Source organism: Aptenodytes forsteri, unplaced genomic scaffold, assembly GCF_000699145.1.
Source record: "Aptenodytes forsteri isolate BGI_AS27 unplaced genomic scaffold, ASM69914v1 Scaffold374, whole genome shotgun sequence".
NCBI lineage: Eukaryota > Metazoa > Chordata > Aves > Sphenisciformes > Spheniscidae > Aptenodytes > Aptenodytes forsteri.
In genome coordinates, this window is record NW_008795678.1 from 370,542 (window position 1) to 397,122 (window position 26,581).

At 39.3% G+C, this 26,581-nt stretch overlaps 1 protein-coding gene across 1 annotated transcript in view; it reads right to left on the bottom strand.

Moving 5' to 3' along the window:
• PREX1 (phosphatidylinositol-3,4,5-trisphosphate dependent Rac exchange factor 1) overlaps positions 1–26,581 on the bottom strand; it is a gene marked incomplete at its 5' end in the record, with an annotated part of 112,475 nt that overhangs the window by 16,887 nt on the left and 69,007 nt on the right. Inside the window, 12 exon segments of the mRNA XM_019472963.1 lie at positions 2,719–2,925; positions 3,982–4,243; positions 5,464–5,674; positions 6,230–6,391; positions 7,165–7,355; positions 8,681–8,852; positions 9,306–9,442; positions 11,164–11,249; positions 12,170–12,318; positions 16,635–16,727; positions 23,897–24,039; positions 25,384–25,456. Of these exon segments, the coding sequence (XP_019328508.1) occupies positions 2,719–2,925; positions 3,982–4,243; positions 5,464–5,674; positions 6,230–6,391; positions 7,165–7,355; positions 8,681–8,852; positions 9,306–9,442; positions 11,164–11,249; positions 12,170–12,318; positions 16,635–16,727; positions 23,897–24,039; positions 25,384–25,456 (1,886 nt within the window).

The following is a 26,581-nucleotide window of genomic DNA, read 5'->3' on the forward strand; positions in this document are numbered from 1 at the left end:
TGTTTTAATTTTAGACTGAGATGAGAGAAAAATGTAAGACCAATTGAAAGAACCCTAATCAGGGTTCTTGCCTGTCCTTTGTTAAACCTATTATCAAAGAAACCTATTTTTTCTGAAGAAGATTAATACTTACGGGAACTACTCTGCAGTATGAACCCTATTGAAATTTGGGTTCAAAACACCTCCAAATGATCCCGGAGAAAGAAGCATGGCTAATGCAAACAAGATATTTTCTTATCTGTAATTTGGTTATTTTTGTAGCTCCTCAGTAGTTTTTTGAGATCAAAACCCACCAAAATACCTTTTATTCCCCCTTGAATAAGTATTATCTGTAATATATGATTAATTCTCTGCCTCTGTCTAATAAAGACAAGACAGAATAATCTTTCTCATCGTATGTTTACGTGTAGAATTTTGGAACAAGTGACAGACCCACAGAGACTGTTTGTGATGACACTTTGTAACCCAGAATAGATTAGCCTCAATTACAGAAATCATTTAAACAAAAGTGTGTTCATAAATGGGATTCCTATTAACAATGAAAGAAATACAGCACTTTTAAATAAAAAAGCTTCAGAGTAGATGTGCAGATATAAATCTAGCACAATAAATAGATGCCACAGATCTCAACGTTGTGAGTGCTGGTTCTGTTTCTTTACTGACTTCATATCTGCTGTTCTTGGAGACGTTCAATGTTCAACTGGACAAGACCCTGAGCAACCAATCTTGTTGGACCTGTTCTGAGCGAGAGATTGGACCATGTGGGCTCCAGAGACCCCTTCCAATGTAAAGGGGGTTCTGATGTTGTCAGATTCTGTCATTTCTGCATGAATGTAACATATTACTACTTGTACTAGTACAAAACCAACAGCAAGAATCAGACCTGTAACATGGAAGTTTCAAAGATGCGTCATTCATTCAGGTTACTCTAATCCTCCCAACTCACTGTAAAGTGTCTTTACTCCTTCGTATAGGCAAAGTCCTATGGCCCTACTATAAATGTAAAAATGGCCTATTAAGGATGTAAAATTGCAATGGTCAGACATGACTGCAACTTGTTGTTCCATTTCTTCTGAAGCGGAGTTTCCAAATGTTTCCTCCCAAGAAAGACAGATTTGGAGTGTGTGAGATTTCCTTTCGTAGCAAATATTCCTGGAGAAGCAGCAATCATGTCCCAAAAACAAGATTTTGAGACACCTGAATAAACATTTGCATTTGTGGTTTCAAAGGCCCATTAAAAATAAAAAACTCAATGTCCACTTCTGTTTCTCAGTGTTGTAGACTTCTGGGAAAATTGTTTGCAGAATTGAATGGAAATATTCCCTTACAATAGCGACTAAGACCAAACAGTTTGCAAACTCTGCCGAGCTTCTGTAGTTTCCAACTATATGATATAGAAAGGGAAAGTCACACGAGACCTATTTATTTCATTTTATTCAATTTTCGAGAAGCGTTGGTATTTTGGCATTGTTATGAGAAAAGGTTTTTTGCTGTGTGTCTCCATGGTAGTAAATGTAATGAAGTAACTGTAGCTAGTGAATACTTCACTAAGTGAATTCAGAATAATTGACTGACTGGAAAATAACGTTATTTCAAATAATCAAACTTAGAAAAACTAGTTCTAACCTTTAAGAGGGTTAGGGCTAGGGTGGTATTTTCAAGGGACTAATGGAGTAAGATATTTAATTACTGTTTGTTTCTTTAGAAAAAAACCCTACGGTGTTCACTTAGGGGATGCACAGCTGACACCACGACTGATGCTGGATGTAGTCTATCTGGAAAACCTCAACTGAGACTTCCAACAACTATCGAAAAGCCCATCAGGAGACCTTAAGATTGTTCTGAGTGTCAACAGATCAGCAAAAATCCAGTGTCCACTGAAGGTCTGTCAGGTCTGCTGGGTTTTGGTGCTTTCTACTACTATACTGCTCGTTGTGATGTGAGCAGCACAGTTCAGAACCAGGCAAACGTCAGCCCAGATAGAGAATTCTAGACGTCGTAGTTAAATAAAGTAAGTGCAGCAGCTTCTTATTTGATATGTAACTGTTCACATAGCTCCAAGAATAGAATAATTCTTGGGAACACAAAAGCTCCGAGAAAACACTTGCAACAGGAATGAAGACATGCCTTGGGGAAATCTGGACCTCCACTCTGCTAGGAGGACTCACATGGCAATTCATCGCTACTCAACACAGAGCCACACAAAGAGTGGTTATCCTCATGGCACAGCAACAGATGCACACTTGCGTCAAGACTTACAATCTAGTACTCTTCGATTGCTTCCTTTTCATAGATGTTACTCCACAGACACTGTTCAGATTAAGATCACATGAAGTCCTTCTGGTGAACCATGGAGAAATGCACCATGTTCATGCACATGTACCACACTTCGGAAAATTTAGATTGATTGCTGGCCATTTTAGTCATGCAAGATGTACCTGCTGGTGTATGTAAATAGTCGATAATCTGCTCTAGAAAAGAATCCTGGTCTATCGATTTGTCATCTACTACTATCATATTGAGAGAAAATGAGACAGACAAAGATGAGGAGAAGAGCTGCAGGTACTACAGTGTAATTTTAGCAAGAGTTCATGTGACAATTGTGTGGTTTGGGGTAAAAAAACAAACAAGGTCCTCCTGCTTGTTGAATCCACACCTGGATTAGAGCTTCAAAACATTACATTAGTAAGGTAAAAGTGGCACAATCTTCAGACTAACCTGTACGAGTCTCTGAAACTCATTGTGTCATGCCCAGAGTCTTCCTGGTCCTCCTCAGAAACTTTGAAACAGACCTTCTTGATTCCACCATGCTCAGCTTTGTCAGGATCACTCTCCTCTGTTCCCAGGGAAGGTGGAGATGTCTCCTCAGTAGATGGTGGCTCACAGGCACCACCTTCTGTAGGTTCTGTTATGGTGGACAAAAGTCTGCAAAAGTAAAACGCACAGCTCTCAGGGACTGGTGGGTAGTCTCACAAATGAAGTATAATGACTAAGGTTGGAATTCAGCTATGTGAAATCAAAAGCAACCTTGCCACTATTTTACATAGACTACAGCTATGTAAAATTGCAAGCTCTGAAAGGGGTTCATTGAAATCCATGAATGACCTTCACAAAAGGTCCTGTTTCCATAGGTACCCTACCTCCATAAGGTACAGCTTAATCACTGTAACCACGGTGACCTGAAAGAGCTCTGTTTTTAATTTGCCAAAGTCCTCACTTTCTCCATCCAAGGCGCTGGGTTTCTCCTCAGTGAGAGTGAGGCAGTGCCTCAGCTCGCTGGCTCTACCCAGCAGCTACCGGCCTTTCTTAAATATGTTTGAGCCAAGGCTCCACATGCTTTACGGTCAGTTGAAGTTTTGGTGTACAATGGGCTGTTCTTTTTTGTTACTGGGATTCCTGGAAGTGGCTGTGAACAGCTTAGGGCAGCTTATGGCCTCCTCCCACACAGATCACCCCTGCAGCCCCTGCTACCAAAATCCTGCCAGTTATGCACAATACACAGACGCACTACTCAAATCCTTCATTACTACTACTAGGAGACCCATGATGAGAAAAAGAACTAGACAAAAAGAGGAAAGGAAAACATAGGTGCCATAGAGAAAGCTGCCTGAAATCACAAGTTTTGCTTAGTCTGCCTTATGACAGTCAAAACCTCAAGGGTAGGGACTCTGTCTATATGGAATTCCAAAACTGCTGTTGGCACCAAATAGATTTTTATATTGGAATATACAGTAAGCAAAACAGTGACTGTTGAATTCAGGTAGCCTTTTAGGAGCAAAGGGCAATAATATATACATTGGTGGATCTGCACAGGAGTAGGTTTGACACAACCAGCAAGGAGCTGTAATGCAAGTGCACGTGTGAATAGGTGAGCATAAGAGTATGACAGCTGGGGTCGACAGGCACAATGTGTTTTCTGAGGTTAATGCCTCCATTTTATCAGAATTGCTCTCTGCAGTGCATACGGGATTCTTTACTCACTTATTTATCTGAATGACATACTGCTTCATTTCCTTCACTGCAATGTCAAGTTTGTTAAAAAGGTGCAAGTATGAGTCCTGTATCTCCCGATCTTCCTGTTTCAGCAGAAAACTGAGTCCCCTTTCTTCCTGAATTGTTCCTCCATTCTGCTGGCCAAAGCTACCATCAAGATCTCCATCTTCTGGGGTCAGACATCTCCAGGATGGTGCAGCCATAGTGGTGATGCAATGTTGAGTATATGAGACTGGATTTAAGGTACCTACTAAACATTGAAGGGTCTAGTTAGTATGGCTCTCATGACTTTCCCCACTCCATCCCAATAATGATAGTTTAGGATAGGTGGAATTCTAACAGGAAAAAATAAAATTTCATAGAATTATTTTATATAATTACAATCTATGACAAAAACATTCAAAAAAAAAAAAAAAAAAAGAAGGTTTGGGTTTTTTTCCTGGCATGCCAACTAGATGTTTTGAATTTACTGCAGTCCAGAGACAGGTTAAATTATGGAAGGAAAGACAGCAAGTGTCCACACATATACTCATACAGACAACATGGATAGTATCTAAAAGCATTTGTTGAAATGTTAATGAATTCAGGTTCTCAGGAGTTGGTCTTTGTTATTATTCCAGCTTTGCAAACATTTACACACACACACACATATATATATATAAAAAAGAAACAGGATTATGTCCTTACAGAAGAGAAATAAAATGCCTTTTCCTTTAAAAATGCTGACGTCTTGGTATGGTACTTTGCTAACCACCTCAGCTCGCATTAAAAATACTATGGAATTTTAATATCTTCAAGCGAGCAGGGCTTCTTTATTGACCTCATTTTGAATAGTCAATGCCATTCTTCAGAAGATTGGTTAGTCTACACTTCCCTGCGTCTCTTCCAGACATTCCTGCACTGACCTTCACAAGACAATGAATCAGAAGCATATTAGGTGAGATCATGATGAAAAAATGTTGGAACTCAAATAATCAGGTTATAGGACAAATGCTATGTAGCAGCTATTTATCAGAAAATAGATCCCCTTGACAGAGTAGAAACTTTCAGCCCCAACACATGGAATTTATTTAGTAATGACAAAAGAAAACAGCACTACAATCTGATTGACTCATGTTTTCCTCCTGAATGTAGCCTTTCTTCACAGCACTAGCACTACTATTAGCCCCCATTCACTTTTCTTTTAGTCACCTCTACTAAGTGCAAACAATACTCCAGGACACTTAATTATCATGAGATGACCACACTGCTTAGCTAGTAAAAACATTTGACCTGAAGCTTCTCTATGCTTAAAGGCATTACTATTTTACAACACAAGGAAGCTGTCATTTTACTGTCAAATTTTAAGTAAGAAAAAAGGGTACCGGCAAGACTGTGTTTCTTTGGAACTTATTTTGACCCTGCTGAGCAGTGGAAAGACACAACTTTTTATGCAGATAAAATCAGTACGATTTGAAAGTTAATTATCACCTTGTTCTGGATCAAGACCAATAATAGAAGGCTTCCGTCCAATGCGAATGCTGAACGACCTCCCTGCTGAGGTAGTGTTTTTGGGGTATGATACCTCCATGAGGTTAACATGGCAGTTGGTGGGGCAGAAATCCATGCTGTTGAGGGAATGTGGTTCCATGATGGCTTGTTTGAAGGCTGGACTCACCTTTGTTTTCAATTCATCTGCAAACTGGGAGAAATAAAGCAAGCATGTGCTACTTCATTTGCAAAAAATTATGATGCAATACAGACAATCCTTTTTTCTTCCTGCCTCCTATTCCAGAATCATATGATTTCTGCTGCAGCTGGAATAACACATTTAAAAAAAAGCTCATAAAACAACAAATGAAAGCAATTAGCTACACCTTCTAGGACTCTCTTTTCAAACAGCTCAGGTAACCGCGCAAAAAAGCACACATGGTTTGTTTACACTATGATACACTATACTTATGTTCATGTTAAATCAGACACTGATCATTCCGTTGTCATTTATTCACTGATATGGTGAAAATGAAGCTGCAATAATATGTTATAACCCACAGCTCTGACGAGCTGAAAGGAGTGATTTACAGATAAGGTCCTTTTTCCTCAAAATTTGCTATTTCAATAACTTGCAGAGCTGTTTTCATGCCTCTAGGACACCCACCTCTAAAGCAGTTCGGATTCTTTAATAAAGAATACTAAGACCCAGTTACCACAACAAAGTATTGTCTTCAGACTTCACCAATAACTAGTAGTGTTGTACCTCTTGGTAGTTTGTGAGCCTTCTGCTAATGCTTTCCAGCTTAGTGTCACAGATTTGCCGGAATTCATACTGGGGCATGGTGGCCACAGCACTGCTTAGGGATATGAGTCTTTTGCAATTCCTTATGAAGTGATTGTCCTCTGTAGCAAAGGCCTCTAAAATCTAAACAAAAAGACAGGATGTCAATGATATGAGACTTGACAGTGAGGAAAAATACAGTTTTCTTCCACTGAATAAGTGGCAAAGCCCCCATGTTGTCATGGTTGAATAAAGCTTCCCTCAGACCAAGTTGCCTTTATTACCGCCTGGGAATCACTATCATGTCTAATCCCCAGAGTCATAAAACATTCCTCAAAATTTTTTACAATAACTGAAATGGATCAAAATATCCACTGTGCACTGTCAAAGTTACCCGGTCTGGCATGCTTTCATAGGACATAACAATAATGTTACTGGGATGTGACAGAAACATTTACTATTAGCTCACTATTGTAATAGATGACCAAAATACTAAGTGCACTGCTGCTTTCCAACAGCAGCAGTTCTACTTGCTTCCTTTAGTGACCAATCCAGCCTATCAGATGGCAAAAAGCTGCTTGATTTTCTTCCAAGGTAAAGCAAATTCTTGCCTGAAAAGATTAATCTTGAGTATCAGCAAAGAGTATGTTACCAGACAGATAAAAGCGAGAATTCTACAGCTGAGGACTCCCCTCCCTCTACCTCAACAGCTGAAATCCTGGAAGCATTTGCTGATTTGCTCATACCAAACGAGCTATTATAACTTGGTGCCTTCTAATGAAGGAAACTCCGCAGGGTTGAGAAGACCATGTGCTACCTCATCCGAAGAGTTGAGCCAAGACACCAGAGAAATGCCTATATTATTGGCTTCCCTGTTCTGTTTAGGAATGAAGCTGGCCATGTATGTTTTCTGGTACCTTTGCAGTGAGATTGAAGCAACCTTTTGGTTCCACAATTTTCTCCAGGACAAAGGATTTGATTCCTGCGCTGCTGACATATTCGTACACCACACCATGCTCCAGGTGGGTGTTATCCACAGTCAGGCTAATGAGAGGTGTTTCTTCACCAATGATCAGTGGAGAGCTGATGGTCTGTGGTGGTTTCTGGGCTGGAACCAAAATAAGTCATTAGAGGTGTTTGGCAGCACACATGAATACAGGCACGCATAGGGAAGAGAAACCTGTTGAGAGGTATTATTAAATGCAAAGACACAAAGACACAACCTTTGGCTCAAGGAGTCTCTGAACCACGTACTGCTAGAGGCTGGGAGAATATTCTGAGGAAGACATTTGCTGTTGGCCGCTACTGGAGACAGTGATGGACCAGGTTGAGACAATCCACATGCTCCAATCCACACTCTGATGTTCTTCCATATGTGCATGCACACATCCATGCACAGGACACTACTTTTAGTTCTGTTCAGCATTCAGACACACAGACCCCAGCAGAAGCTTTCAAAGGGAAGTAAAGTATGTGAATCTCAGAGTCTTGTTTGTAATGACCCTCTGGAAGACTGCCACTTTTCTGTCCAATTTTGGGAAATGCTCCAGATGTATTTTCTGTGCAGTCATAAGACTGAGATGGCAGGGCAGGGGTGGGGTGAGGAGATAACATTTTTTTACACACAGCAATACTATTGTCACCAGAGAACAGACTTGTTAACAGTCAGATTGAGATTTGCCAAAGAATTGCTCACATGCCTCTACCAGGGCACGGCTCCAGCTGTTCCACTGTGGAGCTGCACTGTTTGACCATTAGATTACCAGGCTCACCAGACCTTAGATGGGATTCACACAGATGTACATCTGTTCCTGGAGAAGTTGCCAATGGCATTCAGAGAGTCCAGGCTCAGTCCTTTGGATTGAATCTGGCTTCAGCATTCTCCCCTAACATCTACTTTTCCGAATAAGCTCTCAGCATGAAGGTAAAGCAGCGTTTTTTATGAGTTACACTTTTCTAAGTTGGAGGAAATACACCCACACCTTTTGCTGACACAGTGGTAACACGCTCTGAAAACTTGCTCCAGATCAAAGTAATTTAAAATCTTAATCTTTAATCTTAAATCACGGAAAACAGATTATTCTAGCTGGAGTTACTTGCAGACCTTCCCTCTCTAGCTGATACTGCCCATAAATTCCTGGTTTGCAGGGGCTACCAAATGATTCTTAAAATGCTGAGCCTTTTCATTCCAGAAACTGGCTCTCTTGTAAAGATCAGAGAGTCACAGGAGTATGATTTCTCAATTTTTCTCAATTTTTTTTTCTCCTGAATAAACTGCAGAGGTCTTCCTCTGGCAGACCTCATCCTATTATAAAGCTTTACTAAGACAAGAGATATTCTACAATAATAATTACACTTTATATTTCTACTGCAATTTTCCTTCCTGAAGCCCCTGAATCTTCCCTAGGTTTCTTTCCCCATTAGAATCTTTACCTGATTCCTGTTGGCTATTTTGAAGGGGATCCAATTCTGCACCTCCTTCCAGTGAAGAGTCTTCTTTGCTGGAGCCAGGATGACTGCCATTCAGATATGCAGTGGACGCTGCTTGCTGAACTCTGTCCTCCTCAGCATCTTCATGTGTTCTGTAGACCCACTGGTACAATCCCTTTCAAGAGATACAGGCTTCAGCTATGACCTCAGTAAAAATGCCCGATCTCTATATGTTTGGACTACAAAGGTGAATCTAGCTAACAATTTTATATCTTCTAAGTTGGCTGAAATATCAACATTCCCACAGCTTTCCTCTGAACTTCAGAGAATATAAAATCTAGATCAATATCTGGGTGAACTTCTAATTTTAGCAATAGTTAATAATATTTAGTACTGTATGCAGTGTATGAATTGGCGCACATCTTATTTGTAGATGTTCTGCAACTATAGGCAACTAATTAGCTCCCTCAGTTTTACTAGGACCTTGGCATGGGAGTAAATTAAGTCAAGAGAGACATGTATATAAGTTGGTTTTTTGAATATTTAGTGAGCATAAAAGCACAGAAGAAGGGGAGGACAGAAGGAGGGCAGGAATTAATGTACTTCCTCTGAGGTTTTGTATTCATACCAGTGCTTCCTGTTGTCTGGTCCTGTAGGCTGTAAAGTGCTCCAGAACTTCCATATAATTTCCATGTGTTGCATTATTCCCATTAACTTTCAAAATACACTGCCCTGGATGAAGGCCCACAGCTGCAGCCTCAGAACCTGAAAAATCAACAGGAGAGGAGTTAGACAGTAAAGGCACCTGACTATGGAAGAGAAAATTGGAAAGTTTGCAAAGGGTTTCTGGTTAAGAAGAGTAAGAAGAAAAAGCTAGTTGAATGCATGTCATGAATACAACATAGCTTTGTTGTATAAGGAAAACATCATGCATCTATCCTTCACATTTTCAGTAGTGCTGGGAAAAACAGAGACCTCCTAGACCTAAATGCATTCATGCTAGAAACTGAAATTCCTCTGGGAAATCATTTGGGATTCTTACATGGCTCTTCTAGCCTTATGATTACATTAGCTGAGGTCTTGCTTAAATGTGAAGTTATATTTGTTTCAGCTTGTTGCACTTGAAAGATACAGAACACTTGCATGTTATGCAGTTTGCCATGGTCTAAGAAAAAGACTATGATGTACTTAAGTCTAGAGTGCAATGTCCAACTTCAATGGATGTATTCCAGATTCACGTGAACAAGACTCAGAGCCAAATCCAGCTCCTAGAAATCTACAATTAAGGTGATTAACTTTTTTAAGGCACCATCATTTAAAATTCATACAGTTATATTCCAAATGCAATTTGTCCTTTGCTAGCAAAACCCTGAAAAAGGAGAATCTTTCTAGCTGGCACTTCCAGTTTGCACTCTTCAGACTGTTAAAAAGTGGTTATAGGTGCTGTTATGAAAGAGTGTAATAAATGTGTCTCCCTGAGAACATCGTTTGTTGCATTTGCGTGCTACCTGTTGTCTGTATACTAACTGCACATCTTTGGATATATGTATTTGTTCTGAAGGAAGGAAGTGGTACGTGTCTGAAAGGTCGTATTTTCTGCCTCTGCTCAAAATAAAGGTTAGAGCTGTTCTTTATTTGCAGCTCATTTCACATTTCAGTTACGGAAGTAGTAAATATCTCTGTCAAACTGTGTTTTCCCCTTTTAAAAAGAACAAGGACAGCAGTTCACTTCTATCTTATATTGGTAATTTATAGCAGTATAAGCCAATGTAAAGGGAGAAGTAGTCTTCAAGTCTTATACCATACCTTGTGATGTCCATTAAGAAACACGATCTGTCTACCAACCTGCTGATCCCACAGCACATTCACAACTGCAGTGATCCAAACTGTGGCTGACCACAGGCAAAAATACTGAGGAAGCAACAGGCAGCATTACACCTCAACTTTTTCTCAGCCACTTCAGTTTTAAATTTTTATTCCCTGTGGCTGTACAGCTGTATCTTAGTAGTCTTAGAAGAAACAAGGTTAGGATCACTATGAAAGCGCATTTCTAGCTTGCAAGAGCTCAAGTGACAATGCTTTCTGAAGAGCCTTTCCACAGTACTGTGGATTGCAGTATCGCCAAGTTTCTTCTACTGTAGAATTAAGGTATTCCTTGTTTTGTGTTGATGGGATTAGTGGCCCAACACTCAGTTCATAATAATGATGCCATTTTCTTAGACTCTATTTAGATTATAAGCACTTTGAGGCAGGAACTATCTCGTTGTTCTATGGTTTTATATACGAGCGCGATCCTCCTCTATGACAGGGGTTCCTAGTCGTTACGGTTACTAAAATAAGTTGTCAGAACTTGTTTAGAACAAGTTTGACAATGAAACCTGGATCCTTCTTGATTGAGATGTATACACACACACGCACACTTTATATGCACGTGTATATATTTAGCTGTACTCCAAGCCTAACTATACCACAGCCTTTCTACTTACCTCTTCCTACTGCATGAACATATGGTGGTGCTGCTCCCCGTATCTGAAAGCAAAGTGCTTCAGGACAATCTGGGATTTTAATAATCCTGCAGGTAAATCAAGGAGAAGAGAAAGCAGCATTTTAAGTTAGGCTGCCAGAGCTCTGGGCAGTTCTAACAGCATCTTTCCCTGGCATTCACAACTGTGTTTTCGATTAAAGAAAGCACCCACGTAGTTTACAAATAAATAACAAATAAATAGACCTGAAGAAATCATCCACTCCACCTTCGTTCTCCAAGGCAGATGAGAGACTCTTTTTGTTAATTAAAATTTGGCACTTCCAAATTTATTACATCTTTAAGTGAATAACACATGACAGAAACTTTCTATGGTATTTTTATTCCCTTTCACTTCTAGGCAAACTTCAGTGCAGCTCTGCTGACTTATACCAGCTGAGGATCTTTTCCATTAAAAAAGAAAATAGACTGGACAAGACATCCTGGACTAGAATTTAGTATCAAGTGCTCATTGAGACGTTCAATTCTATGGCAAATTCTGGGATTATAGAATCTAATAACGCACAAGACATTAACAGGGCCAAGCCTCGTCATAAGACACAATAATGGACTGAAAAACCGTAAGGGCTGATGTTGTTAGAGTCATCCAGAAATAAGCCAAGCTTTAATGGGGTGGAAATTGCTTTCCTTTGGACATATATTTATCTGAGAAGCTTCACACCTGAGACAGAATGACAATCCTTGTGATTCAGTTCTGTTTGTGCACAAGGAAGCCAAAAGTTAACTGCAGTATAAAGAGAACATATCCTAACTTGTTCTAAAAGCACAAGGTTCACCACTGAAAACCTGTGACTCTGGTATCTTTTTCATTTATGTTATTTGTTTTCCTATTGAACAGCTTCTGCATAGCAAAGTGTTTACAGTAGAGTTTTCACTACAAATTGTAGAAAAAATATTTAGTAATTGACATTTCTAGATAATCTTCTCTGTCTGCTCATCTTGGCACTTACTCTTTTGATTTGGTAGCTACCAGAAGCCTAAGTGGCCTTCGTGAGCAGAAGGACTGGTTTAAGATGGTTTCCACTTCTGAAAACGGGCGTAGGAATATTAAGTCCTCATTGATGGAATAGATTTTTCTTCCCGTCTGTAGGCCAGCCATCTGCAAACAAAACAAACACCGCAGAAAACTTTGGATCATTGGCAGCATCTCTGAAAGTTCAGGCTCCAAGTTCAACCGTTCTCTACTTAGAGACGTTCCTAGGATTATTGTCATATGGAATCTGTATACACAGTGTTGATTCATCAAATCATTTGTCAGTCACCCTTAAAGTTGTCTGCATTTAGAGAAAACAAAGAGATTTCACCAATATCTGTATAAATATGCCACATTACTTTGCAACAGATATATCTTCGTACTTTTCTGCTACAATTTTTTTAATAGGGGACTACTAAAAAAGGAGACTGTTAAAAAAAGGGGATTAAAATATAGGGGATTGTAATAGACTGGCTGCCATATCCAGTGCGATACAGAAGTGTGACTTCTCACAACTTACAGCTCAGGCACAGGGAGCCAAAACCACAGTTTTCAACTACTAGCCATGCAAAACCAGTCTATACCCAGTCACATCAGTAAATGTAACCTGTTTTTAAGTGGTGGTAAAAACCTGTCTCTGCTTTAAGTGAACTACTGGCTCTTCATCAGCCTAAAAAGCCACAAGATTTTAATTTTAATTCCTAGCTTTTGCACTTAACTTTAGTTATTTGGTCATGGTCACACAGGAATTCAGAGACAGATCTGATGACAGAATCGAGATCCCTTATTCTGCCCACTGGACAATAACTCTAAACATACCTCTTGATGATCTATACCAGTTAAAATGTGACATAGCAGCACTTAAACTAGGTGTTAGGATATCAAGGAAATATAAAATTCCCTTTAATGGAGTAAAAAGAAAAAAAATATATATTATTAACCCTTCCCAGGTTAGAGTTACTTCCTATCACTTCAAGATCCAGCAGTTGGGCTTTCTTCTAAATGTGACAAACTCTTTTCCTGTTCTGCCTGGAATCCATTGACAAATTTCTTGACTTGGAAAAAGGAGGTCTAAGCAGTACTACTCCCACATATGAAATCTGACCTGTTGCAAAAATGAATCTGGAAACGTAGGACTGGAAAACCCTGCTGACTATGTCTATGCATGTCTTCACTTTTCTTAAATATATTTTGTGGTCTGAAAGTCAGAGATCAGTTTACCTACAAAAACTTGTACTTTTTTTCCTCAAATCAAAGCTATTAAAAGGAAAAACTACAAAGTGCTCTCCTTGATTTAATTCTCAGGCTCTCATCACTTGACAACATCCTCTTGTGTACCTGGAAATAACATTTTTCATCTTTCTTTTTTTTGTAAATAATCTCTAAAATGGATAATAGGGATAAATAGCAATAGAGATTTTAACTTAAGATAGAATTTGACAAACTTTGGTTTATAATTCAATTGAAATGTTTCCGCTATTTGCATTTACTGATACTGATGAGTTTATTGTAAAGTAAAAATTATTATATAAATTTCTAAAGTCATTATGTTTTAGGCCTAATTTTCTCAAAGTAGCTCATGCACTTAATGTATGTGCGCTTAGCTAAAGTCTTTGCATACCTGCAATCATTCTACCTGTGGATGACCTCTTTATATGCCTAACTTACTGCTTGTGCATACGGGACACATACCTGCACACATAATCATAGCAAATCCATGAACATATGAGGTATAAAGTCGCATATTAAACCCTACAAACTAGCAACTTTCAAATAAAAATCTGCTACTCTACTGGGATATAACTAACCAGGCTAAGGAAGATTAGACAGCATGTATCTTTAAGAGTAAAGACCTACAGTGTCACAGAGCTTCTGAATAACGGATGCTCCTTATGACAGCTCAATGCAGTTGTCTGGATCCGGGCCATTGTTTTTTCTGAAATGCCAGCAGCTTGCTATTTGCTGTTCATCTGCATGGCCATTGGCCAACTGGCTGCTTGTAGAACACGCTCTGTTCAAACACTAGACAGCTGCTTGTCAGTTGGCTGTTCAGAGTAAGACAGCAACCACACCTCCCAAAAGGATAATTTTCATTGTTGCTTCCTTCTGATAGACTATCATTCATAAACCAGCTCCAGGATTAAAACTTGTGGGAATAAGCCCAGCTACAATTAACCTGCAGATGAGCTGGGTTTGAAAGGAAGATAAGGTACAAACTGAGGAGACATTGACTTTCTGAAGGTCTTTCTGATGACACATGAACTTGGAACAGGCATGGGATGTGCCACAGTCCACATCAACCAACCACTGCTATATGATTTGTTGCGACCCTCTGTCTAGGTGAGCTGAGCAAGCGTTAATAGTCACAGGCAGCTGCTGCCAGGAGCATGGGGGGACAATTCCCACAGGCGAGAGTCCCGGCCTGAGAGCTGCCCATCATCCAGGATCAGGAGAGCAAGTGCATGAGCAGTGCCCACTAGGGCACTATTCTACCTAAGGGCCAAAACTGAGAAGCTGAACACAGATGTCAGGCGAAGAGTTCCCAAACTGCAGTTCAGGTACCCTATCAGTACAGGAATTTGATGTTCCAGTAATTCTTTTAACAACTTTCAAACACAGTTTGGGAACTGCTTCTGGCATAGGCAGATCTAACAGCTCACAAAACAGTTTCTAAAAAATCTCGAGAAGAGAAAAGACACTAATAATAGAAAGAACAATGCTTGGCAACTCTGATTTTGGATAAAAACCCCAAAGACCCTTGTTGCACATGCATGAAGTTCAACGCTCTGTGCCGCCACAACCTGTCCATAAGGATTTTTTTCCAGGTATGCTAGGAAAAAGAGATCACAATCCCAAACTCAAACAGATTGTGTTAATCTTGAATAAATCCACGCAAGTAATAGATTTGTTCCCACTTAGTTGGTGAACCTGGAATCTTATTCTGGCCTGAAGTCTGACAGTCCTAATGAATGCAATACACTGTGATAGGCATTGTGAAGCAAAGCTGCATGTCTTAATTTTTATCCCTAAAGAGTGTGACAGCAGGCATAGGGTCTCTAAATGGCCTACAGCTGCTGAGCCACACAGAACTACATGCTGGATATCCTTCTAGTATCACAAAGCAATTAAAAAAGCCCAAGAATGTAATGAAATGCATTACTGTCGGACCTCAGGTCTTTCCAGAATGAGCTGACAGCCCTCTGGTTCAGAGAGATGCAGATTTAGTTCTTTTCTGGAGCAATATTTTAAGATCAAGTTGAAAAGACAGGCTTATGGTCACAGATAGTTTGTCTTGGAAGATCAAGAAAAAGATTCCTTAGAAAATTGTGTGCTTCTGTTGTCTTAAAACACAACAGATTTGCAGGGTATTCCACAGGCATCCAGCCAAAGAAGCAGAAGGATTATCTGTCAGGCAATGGTTTACAGCAGAGGTTTAGAGTAATAAAATTTTTGGCCAATCTATGTTGATTTGGAGCATGAGGTAGAGCATAGGATTGGTTTCTCTGGTGACCAGAAAACAAACGAGAATCAGGAATACTCAAATAATTTAATTCTAATATTAAACTTCAGTTCAGAATTCCTTCCCGTTTGACACTCTCAACTTGCTAAAATCAGCCTGTCCACTTCAGCTGTTTGCATTGGGCGAGTCATCCAGGAGTTATCTGGAGCCTAAAGCAGTGACCAACAAATGAATGTGGACGTTAAAAAATTCTGTAATGGTTGTCCTGGACTTTTAATTAGAAGTACTGTCTGTGTGCTGCCACAATTTACTGTGAAACCCTGGACAAGCCATTTAGTCCTCTCTTATCTTCATAGGTGCTAGAAGGCACCTAAATAGCTTTTAAAAAATAGACTTTCAGCCTGTCTGTGCCTTATTTCTGTAAATGGAGGATCACATTGTGTTATCCACTCAAGGGTTTTGTATGGATAAACAAATGATTATGAAATACTCAGATCCTATGACATTTGGGCCATCTATGTGCCTCAAAGAAACAAAGCAAATATATTCTGTAGAGCTCTTAAAAAATACCAAGGAGAGTAATGAGTGCATGCTTTTTAAGGAAAAAATACAAATCTAAAAATATAGCTTTCACTCAAATAAACCTGTTTCTCATTGAACATCTTTGCTATCCCAAAATAATGTTACTTTTCCTCCCTCCTCAAATTTAAGTTGCTAATGAACCTGAGGTATGCTATCATCACACAGAGATACTGCTGTCCTATCACTTATCAAAAATATTCAGCAAGTCACCCAAAGATGCCAAAACATTTAGCAATTTACAGAAACAATTTATTACCACAAGAACTGTAGAAGACACCCAATTTTCTATTAGCTGCCTTTAAAATGAAACAGACCTTAAAAGGATGGTTTTGTACCTTTTCAAAGCATTGAAATATTCTTAGGTACCAAACCCAACATATTTATGAATGTCAGGTCATACCTCTGCAGAAGACCCTCGTCGAACTGACTTCACCACGATTGCTTTGTTCTTTTCTTCCATGTCAAATCCATAGTCATCCTCTTCTGGTAAAATCTTAAAAAGAGCATAAGGTAATGCTTCATAAATACTGAGTCAGCTGAAAAGCTGAAGGATGGAGATGAGAAATTGGACTTTTCACTGCAAGCCACGATTGACATAGACTTGGAGATCTTAAGGCTGAAAGGGAATATTAGGTCATTTGGCCTGATCTCCTACATAACATAAGCCATAAAATTTAATCTAGTTATTTCTGCATTGACCCCTTACTACACTAAAGCAGAATTTCCAGAGAGTTATCCAGTTATGATCTGCAGTCTTTAAGAAGTGAAGAATCTATTCCCGCCCTTGACAGCTTGTTCCAATGGTTAATCAATTCTTCTGTTAGAAACTGCATTTGGTTTTAACTTCTAGCCCTTCATTCTTCATTAGATCTTTCACTTTTAGGTTACGGAATTCATCAATATTCAGTATTTGCCACTGGTGAATGTACTTACAGATCAAACTGTAGTCATTTATTTATTTTTTAAAAAACATCCCACATACCCAATAATGAACAATCTATGAGTCCTTCTTAGCTATCATTTTCAGATAAATTGGGGATCTCAGGCTTATTTCTTATAGATAATACTACACACTACATAAATTACATCATAATAGTTGGTCTGCTGGCTAAAATTCTGGATGACCAGTGACAGAACAATTTCTCACATCTATAGGTCCTTCCTCTAGCGAACAGGCACATAAGCTTTGTGTTAGGGAAAAAAATACAAGACTCATGTCGTGTTCAGTTTGCATCTTTTATGGTTGACAGAAGACTTGGTAGTTCTTGCTCCTGAGAATCTGCTTCCTCTTATTTGCACTGAGGTCACACAGACCTGCCTTATAAATGTTTTTTAAAATCATATCAATCATGGCAAATATATGTTTCACTCATCCTCTTCTAGTGGCTTATTAACAATGAAAAAAAAGCTTAACAACTCACTTCCCATTTTAAAAAAATAAAGCAAGCTTGGCCACTGGTAAATGGACAAGTGGAAATTCTACCAGATAAACATCTTGCATTTGAGCAAACACTGCGCATTTAAGAACCATCTGATAAATTAGAATTGAGTTAAAAGGAAAAATAAAGCTATCTATAATCTAGCATGCCACTGGGAAAAAAAAATTACTGAGAATTATTTCCTTGATTCTGATGATTCCTGCACTTTTTAAAAATACTCTCCTTTTTCTATTGAAGTCAATGTCATCAGCATATAAGCTTTGTCCTTTTACAGGAATTCACCTTAGAAAAAAATTAAAGACATAGAATCATCCTTTCCTGCAGGAGCCATACAGCCATGTTACAATAATGCATGACATAATATATCTGCAGGGAAAAAATCCTCATCAGATGATGTTCAGATTAAATGATGGACAGGAAACTGAAAACACTGAAAGGTAAGCCTGCCATTCTTGGATATTTCTAACAAAATATTTTCAGAAGCAATGCTATTTATGCAAGTTTAATAAAAGGACAGCTTAGAAAATTGGGTATATCACTGGTTCGATTTTTAGTGTTGCAAGTGTAATGAGTTTCAGCCCAACACAATATTTACTTTTATCACTTCACATTTGGGATTAAATAGAAAATTTCTAGGATAGCTCTCCCATCCAATTCTCATTATACATTTGAAGGGACTGTTCAGTTTCTTTTGTTGGATTTTGAAAGCATATGTGAAAAGATTTTTAAAAATTTGGAGGCTTTGATTTGCCAAACTTAAGAAGCCAGAAGCTACGCGAACTTACATGATCTCTTGGGTGCAGCTACCATTACTATGCATGAAGATCTTTTATATGCTATCATTTTTAATAACCTGCCTTTCTCTGTTCATTAGTACTGCAAAAATGTATTGTTTGAAAGCAAAGAACCAAAATACTTTTAAGAAACCCCAAGTGCATCAACATTAGGAACTTTATCACCATGTTGTAAAGAAAGAAATCTCACATTATGTATACTGACACTCCTGTACTGGGGACACTCTCTTATGAAAAGGCAGACTATGGATAATATTCAATATGCAATACTTGGAGAAGGCTATGATTCATTCTTTATTATAAAGTAGTAATACCTTGCAATTCCACAGCTGAACACCATTCATCCCTAAGGAGTCCAAAGCAATTAACTAACTTGCCATCTACAAGAATTATTTCTGTTCCCCTGAAATCCAATCAGGTTTCTGAACGTAAGGCAGCAGCTGTTTAATCTTGAAAGACAACCACGTCAAAAAATGAGACTGTATGAGAAATAAGCATGTTTAATCAAAACCAGAGGACAAATGTAGTCAGAACGTAATCAAAGAGAATTTTGGCAGAGATTGGGGGGTGAAGAGTGGGGAGAAGAAAAACTATGCAAAAAATGGTCTATTACACCTGTACCTGTCACATTCATGAAGCATTTTTGGCATGTGGGTCATGATGCTCATGTAGTACCTCTCCATTTCTCTCCCTTCCTGTACAAGGAGGATTATGGAGTCAGAAAACACTTGTGGCATGGGGATGCTCAGAGTCTATGAAGGGAGGTTTGACAGATTTCCAGGAGAACGAAGACGACAGAGATGTGAAGCAGCTTGATGCTCAGCTATGCAGTAGCTTCCAGCATTGCATCAGGCTAATGTCATGAGAGCATGACTTTAATGTACAGGGTATAGTGTCTGGTTTACCCACCACATTTGCTGATCCCTCAAACTGCATTCACACGAAGGGCCTTGGGTTGGGCACTAAGATTCCCCCCAGTGAAGGAGGCGAAGGAACTGGATCCATTTCACTCTTGGCAGCCTCCCCAGGCAGCTCCTACTGTTCATGCAGAAGCAGGAACTCTCAGCCTAAACTCCTGGGGACATTAGCAGCAGACGAGGCAGCACAGGCAGATCAACCACCATTTCCTAAACTAGGGTCCACCCAAACTATTCTATGATTCTATGCACATCCTTCTCTCACAGCCTTCCCTACAGCTCTCCAGGATAAACTCTTCTCTGTTGGACACACTTGAACAGTCTGACTTGGTTAAGAATTTCTTAAGGAGCAGTGACTTATCAGATAATGTCAAGTCTGAATGCTTCACAAAACTGATGAGGTTTCTGTGGTCCTCAGCAGCATTCATTTGAAGAGAGCTATTTTCCTGTCACCTCATCTCCCAGGTTGTTCCAGTCTCCCCAGCCTTTCAAAAGTTCCAAGCTCTGGGGCACTAAAACGAAATTTGAAAAGACAAAATTTCTTTCCAATGAGAAGCTCCAGAATCTAAGCCACCCCTACTGCTTTTATATTTAAAGGTGTGTTTTGCCACATTAGCAAAATAGCCTTAATACATACAAAATGACTCAAAGTTTCTTCTGGTTTGTGAGCTTTGAAATTGAGCACTGAAACTGAACTGTTCATTCTGAACAGTGAAAGATTTACAGCCTAAAGGATGTTTTTCACTTCAGAGTTCGCTGTAATTTTTAGTATCCAAAATCCACTCAAAGCCCTTATCTGGCCACATACACCTGGATGACGGATGCCTCCTGTTACTGACTTGCCAGCCTGTCTCCTTGGGAGATCAGAAATCCCTACAGGATGGGCTTTTATTAGTGGCTCTCTTCCCAGGGGTGTTTTAAATCAATGATCTGAATTCTCAAGCTACAGTAGACTGTGGTACACTAGTATAATGAAGAACAAAGGGAAATCTCTTTTTTGCTCTCTCTCTGCTGAAAATTTGCAGTATTAGGTCATTTTGTATTAGCACAACACACAAAAATAATTCTCCTGGAATGATCAAAGATGGAAGAGATTTTTATCAAGGACCAAGTATGGCTTTATTTGAGTAATACAAATTACTATTATTTATTCATAGTTAGAATAGGAGAAATGTGTTCTATAGTTCTATGAGAATTTTAAGGTGAATGCTATGTTTATTGGATCAGCTGGTTTAAAATGGAGAAGACATGAACTCAAATGATAATACTACCTATTACCTAAAAACTTGGTATCTGAAGTGCTGAATTATAAGGACACTTTCATTTTCAAAGCTGATTCTAGATGTAACAGCAGTAGCAAAGCCCTGTGGATAGATGAGATTTAGCATCCTAATTTCCAGATGGTAAACTGACGCATGGAGTGACTTAAGGTCTTGCTCAGGCCACACAGCGAGTTCATGTGAGAAGTTAAATTAAAACCCAGGTAGCCCTGACTTCTGTACTCAAACCATTGGCTTTCATCGAATATGCTACAGTACTCAGGCCCCTGCATGAGCTGAATTCCAGGACATGCCACAACCCCGGCTGTGAACTGCAGTGAGACACGGCAACTACTCTCTCCTGCAACTACTGCAACACACTACTGAAACTAAGAAATAGGGGATACCGTGGAGGAATGTAGGAGATATCACAGGTCTGGAAAGTTGATGAGGTTTAGACTTACAGTCCAGATCTCCAATCCAGCACAACAGTTTTGAGAATGCCACATAAAATGTACACAGGCATCATCTTCAGAAATCACTGGAAATGCTCTTCTGTTGAGATCAGGTAAGTGATACGTCAGAGTCTTCTGGGGACTCTAGCATCGTGTGTGCATTAAACCTCTTAGGCAACTTTGATGGAGGCCCATCTCTACAGGCAACTACCCTTGTCTGAGACTCAGCTCCAGGCTACCGGCTTTAATTTGTGTTGTGGTTGGCTTGGGCTAACAAGTAGAGGTGCTGATCACAAGTTAACAGCACACTGCAGTAACCAAGTCACAATGCTTGGAGTCAATCCAAAATCTAAATTCTCTTCAACTATGCAAAGAATGTTGTATATTTTTTCAGTTTCTCAAGATTTATGTCCTTCAATGAGAAACAATTGCACAAATAAATGAGTATTAAATTTCGTTTGAAGTGCATTTTTTCAGACTGAAAGCACTTTTTTCCTTGGCATTTCTAATGATATGTTTGCCAAAGCTTCTGTTGTTTTCTGTTTTCAGGGGCAAGCTCTCCAGTGGTAGAGCAAACTTAGATGAAGGGGGTGGGGGAAGCTGTCCATTAAACAGCTAGGATTTCATGGCAGTAGAAAAGCATGTTTCAAAAGCCAGTGCTGAGGAAATTCCATTAAATTTCCTATGGTGGGATCGGGTGATGGGAAGGATCAATGCCCTATCATGAGTGTAAAGAGGCAAGTAGTGATGTTCCACAGACAGCAAAGCCTCAGGATTCCAGCTGCTCACAATTGCTAAACACAGAATAACACAGAAGTCAGGCACAAATGTTTTTGTGGAGAAGTGTAATGCATTTACTGTACTGCTATTTGTGGGATCTTCTTTACAAACATTCAGGGGACTGCTAATTTATTTGTGAAAACGAGGGCAACTCATAACTTTAGCATGACTACTACTCATTTGACAAAAATCTGTGCCCTCTAAGTAGGAGATTTCTTATTCAGCACTTATTCATTGCTGTTCATTTCAGATTGTTTACTTTTTGAGATGGGACTGCATTTTGTCAGAGGCTAATTTCAGATCTACACTAATACTAATAGTAAAATTATCCCTGTTGCAAATATTTCAGTTACCAAATTATGGAGTGACTGGAAGGACCAATTAGGGATTACAATTAATCACTAGTAAATAGTCCATGTGCAAGGTTTGCTTGTTTGTTCTGTCTCTTTAGTGAATACTAATAAATGACTATTACATTAACAGAAAACAGAATCAAAGAACTTTAAATCCCTCATTTCACAGCTAACATATTACCGTTGTGAGTTTTGGCATTTTAACAGAAGTGCCTTGAACTCACAGAAAAAAGTGGGAGAGACATACTAGTCAATCTGTTTCCTCAAACTGTCTTGTCTTGATAAGGTGGAAAATTAAAAATACCTGAACAATGGCAGTTCCCACCAACTTACATGAAACTGATCTCTGAGTGCTTTGCAAATCACAGTTAAAAAAACCCACAAAGTGTACCACCTTTTAACTGCTTCCCTTTATCCAACAACTCTCTGTGAGGATAATCATATTAACCTGACACTCCAGTCTCTGGCACTGGATGCATAGAGGAATAATTTTGAGGGACCATGGTGCTTTAAATATTACTTCTGGACATTCAGACAAACACAGATTGGTCTCCCGGGAGACAAGACAACAGTGAGACAGTGAAGTTTGTGTGAACCACAGGAAGAATTTTCCCATATAATGGACCTCTGGATCTTTTCCAGCAATTCTACTTTTCCAGTTTCTGACTCAAGTTTTTCTCCTGCTCCTGCATTCTGCCAGTGTTCAAAGGAAGAAAAAGATGGGCCTGGAGCCACTGGCAGTAAACAAGGATTTCAGAACAAAGAGTTTGCACCAATCCGACTACCAAGTCCAAACAGCATTAGAATAATCCCAGTACAGTAAGGACTGTGATGGCATTTAGTGAGGTGGGAATCTGGAGATAACAGTAATGTTGCAAAAGCATGAACATAAAGAACAGTATTTTTTGGTTAATGGTTTCCATAAACAAAGTAAAGCTGATACTTGATCCACTAACGCAGGGCACATTCATATCACTTAGACAATGATCTCCTGAAATAGATACGTTCTTATCAGTCTTTTAACTTGCATCTGAATCTACCTCACATATAAGGGTGTTTAAACTGTGTTTAAACTTGATGGCAGACCTCTCCCAAGATAGTAGTGCCCATTACTTTCTCCTCTACCACACCAGCACTGTGGTGCCTGCTCAGCGAACTCAAGAAACGTATGATGCTTGCTAAGACAACATCTCCAGCTCCCAGCTCACTTCCAGACTCTCTCAAGGGCTTCTTGGGAATAGAAAGCGATTGGGCTCTGAACTGGATGAAATGGTCATATCCGAGTCTCCTCTTTTCTTGAGACCTAACAGAAATAGGCAGGAACTCACTTGCATTTGCACATGTGTGTGTGAGCTGTGAATCCAAAGCTCCCAGGTAGTGCAGGATGGTCACATGCTAGAGAAGGGACCCTGCAACTTACAGATTTCCCTTGCTACGAGTAAGCTATATGGTCTGCCCAGCTAGAAAAGTCAGAGCTACAGAAGTTGGAGCTCTACAGCAAAGTAGCTCAAGAATTAGTATTTATGCAGTGAAGAAAAGTCTAGCTACAGGTGCAATTCCCCATTTCAATTCTACTCTATTACAATTTTCCTTCTCATTCTCCTCTAGTATAAAACAATACCAGTTTCACAGAAACATCAAGGTTTGCCTTAACATATTTCTTACCAGAAGACTCTTTCCCAGGATGTTTTCCACAAGCTTGAAGTCATTACGTAATTGTTTGCTCTTGGAACTGGTGCCTTCCATCTCCTCATCAGCATAAAAGCGGAAATATAAGGATTCATCCTTAAATTCACTTTTCTCCAGGACTGGAAATAATATATATGAAATACATACATGCATTTACACAGAGAAAGAAAGAGAGAAACAAAAAAAAGTTAAAGGAAATCCTAAACATTTCCCCAGTCTTTACAGAACAAAGACCAGATGCTTCCCTATCAGTCAGCTATTCAGCTCTACATTTTTAAGCTACCACTGCATTTTAGAGATATACTTTTCTTCACAGTGCATAGTAGCTCATGATATAATGTTTGACCTCCTTGGCATGTAGAATGCATATAAAATGCAAAGATCCTCTTGGAAGAAAGATGCTACTCAATACCTTATGCTCCTTTCCCATGTCAAAATTAATATGGTAAAACTATAAAAGGAGCAAAGAGGAGTAAAATGGCTGTTTAAAGGTAAGTGAGATGGCTAAATAGACTAAGACTTTTCAACCTAAAAAGGAATTGAGAGGGAAATGAGATCTATAAAATTCTGGAAGGCATGACAAAGTTCTTTACCATGTTTTCAAATACAAGACCTGGGGGCTTTAAATAAAAGCAGCAAGTGACAATTTTAAAACCTGAGGAACAACTTCTTCATTCAACATGTACTTATGCAAAGGAACTCCTTGCCAAAGGATGCTATGAATGCCAAAAGTTTACATGGGCAAAAATCAGATCAAATTCTTTAAAGAAAAACAATTATTCTTACATTCTTATCAAGTACTGTGCAAATTCTCTATTAGTTATTTACAATAATCTGCTCTCAAAAACCTTATTCAATATATGGAGAGCAAATGTTATTTATGACTAAAACTGGATGTTTCATTGGACAAACTATGTTTTACTCTTAGGACTTTGTGTGTGCTATTTGATAGCGATACAGATGATTTGTTTACTTTCCCAGTTTAGCAGCAGCATCACTGAGGATGGATGATGTCTAACTTGGCAACTTGGCACTTCAGATTTGGAAGCTTCAGAGATTCAGCACTGAGGGTTGTGCTTGTTGTCCAAGTGGCAAGAACTAGGCAATTTTACTTTGTACCTGACATTTCTTGGTAATATTTCAGGACAGTACTTGGCTTGTGCATTGGTCTGATGGCTCTGAAAGAGATGCAGTGAAAAAACATTCCCCTTCTAGCTTGTCTAATCGCTTCAGGGCTCATCATAACTATTAGCAAGGGGATTCACTTGGGAAGGTACTAGGCTTAAACATTTCGTGTAAGCTCGAAGACTGCTTTTTAGAACGACCTGCTGGGATGCCTGCAGTTGTATACATGTCAGCATGTATGGCACAGCCTATAGAAAAGGGATTTTCAGACAGTCAGCTAATCTGAATGAAGTAAGAGCTCCTTTAATTGGCTGTGGGAAGTAATATTGATGCATTACCATGATGCATGAAGCCATTATTGCAGAGTCCAACACCCAGTGCGACAGCTTCCTCCCGAGTCTGACAGTCTCCCTAGAAACAAGAGGATAAATATTACATCTCAGACAGCTTCCTAAGCTAAATTATTCCCCTTCCCCACCGCATAGCTTGTGGCTCTGAAATTAGCAGGATACTCTTTGTAGGGAACAATAGCAAGAAATTAAAATAGCTACCCTGTTGCCCAAATCCCATTCATTCCTATATACAGCATTTCTTGCGTCCTACAGGAACTAGGAGGACAAAGACCAGGATTCTGGAAAGTAGCTGTTTAACCCACAAAGGGACATAATATTATCTCAATGTAAAGACTTTTTATTTGCAATCATAGTGTCCGACTTCAGGACCCACTAGCCACAGACAATAAAACTCATTCTTAGAGAAAGAAGTTGAGAGATCTTATCTATATTCAACCAAAGGGAAAAAAACCTGAGTAAACCCAGTGTATGTGAACTCGAGGTCAGACTGGTTAAAACTGCAGTGGCATTCTTTTCTTACACAGCAGACCTATGAACAAAGGCTTCAGTTTCTCACTACCTGAAGCCTTGAGTGTGGTATTTTAAAACAGGTACCAAAGGTGACTTGCAAATTTACATTTACCTGAAATGGCAGCATTAAGTTTTGCATCTACAATTCAGTTAAATACAAGAAATGCCTAGTTTTCTCTACTTACCTGCTAATTTTCAGCCACAAGTGAAGACTTTACAAACACGCTCGTCGTACTTTTTAGGCAGACATATAAGTTCTAAATAGTGCTGGTAAAAATCAGCAGGCACTATTGGTCTTACCCAGATGAAAAACATTGTTAACACTGGTCATTTGATGCAAGATTACCTGCTTCCCAGTCCCCAAACGGGCACAAGAGAACCTGGGATCTGCTATCTCACTAAGAGCAGTTGGTCGGCTCATTCCAGCAGGTAGGGGACCTGCTGCTTTGGCAGAGGAGCAATTTCAGCATATTACTTTCAGTTCTAGTAAATTAGAAGCTGTATCCTACACAAGTATTGCACTTTCATTTTTCCGCTCCATCTGGAGAACTAGATATCCTGAAGCTCTAGCAGCAACTGCAGAGTAGCATACTGACTTTGTTTTAAGCAAAGCAGCTTGCAGACCAAGAGCCCTCTGATCTTGCCAGCAGAACATCAGTCCTACTTCAAGCCC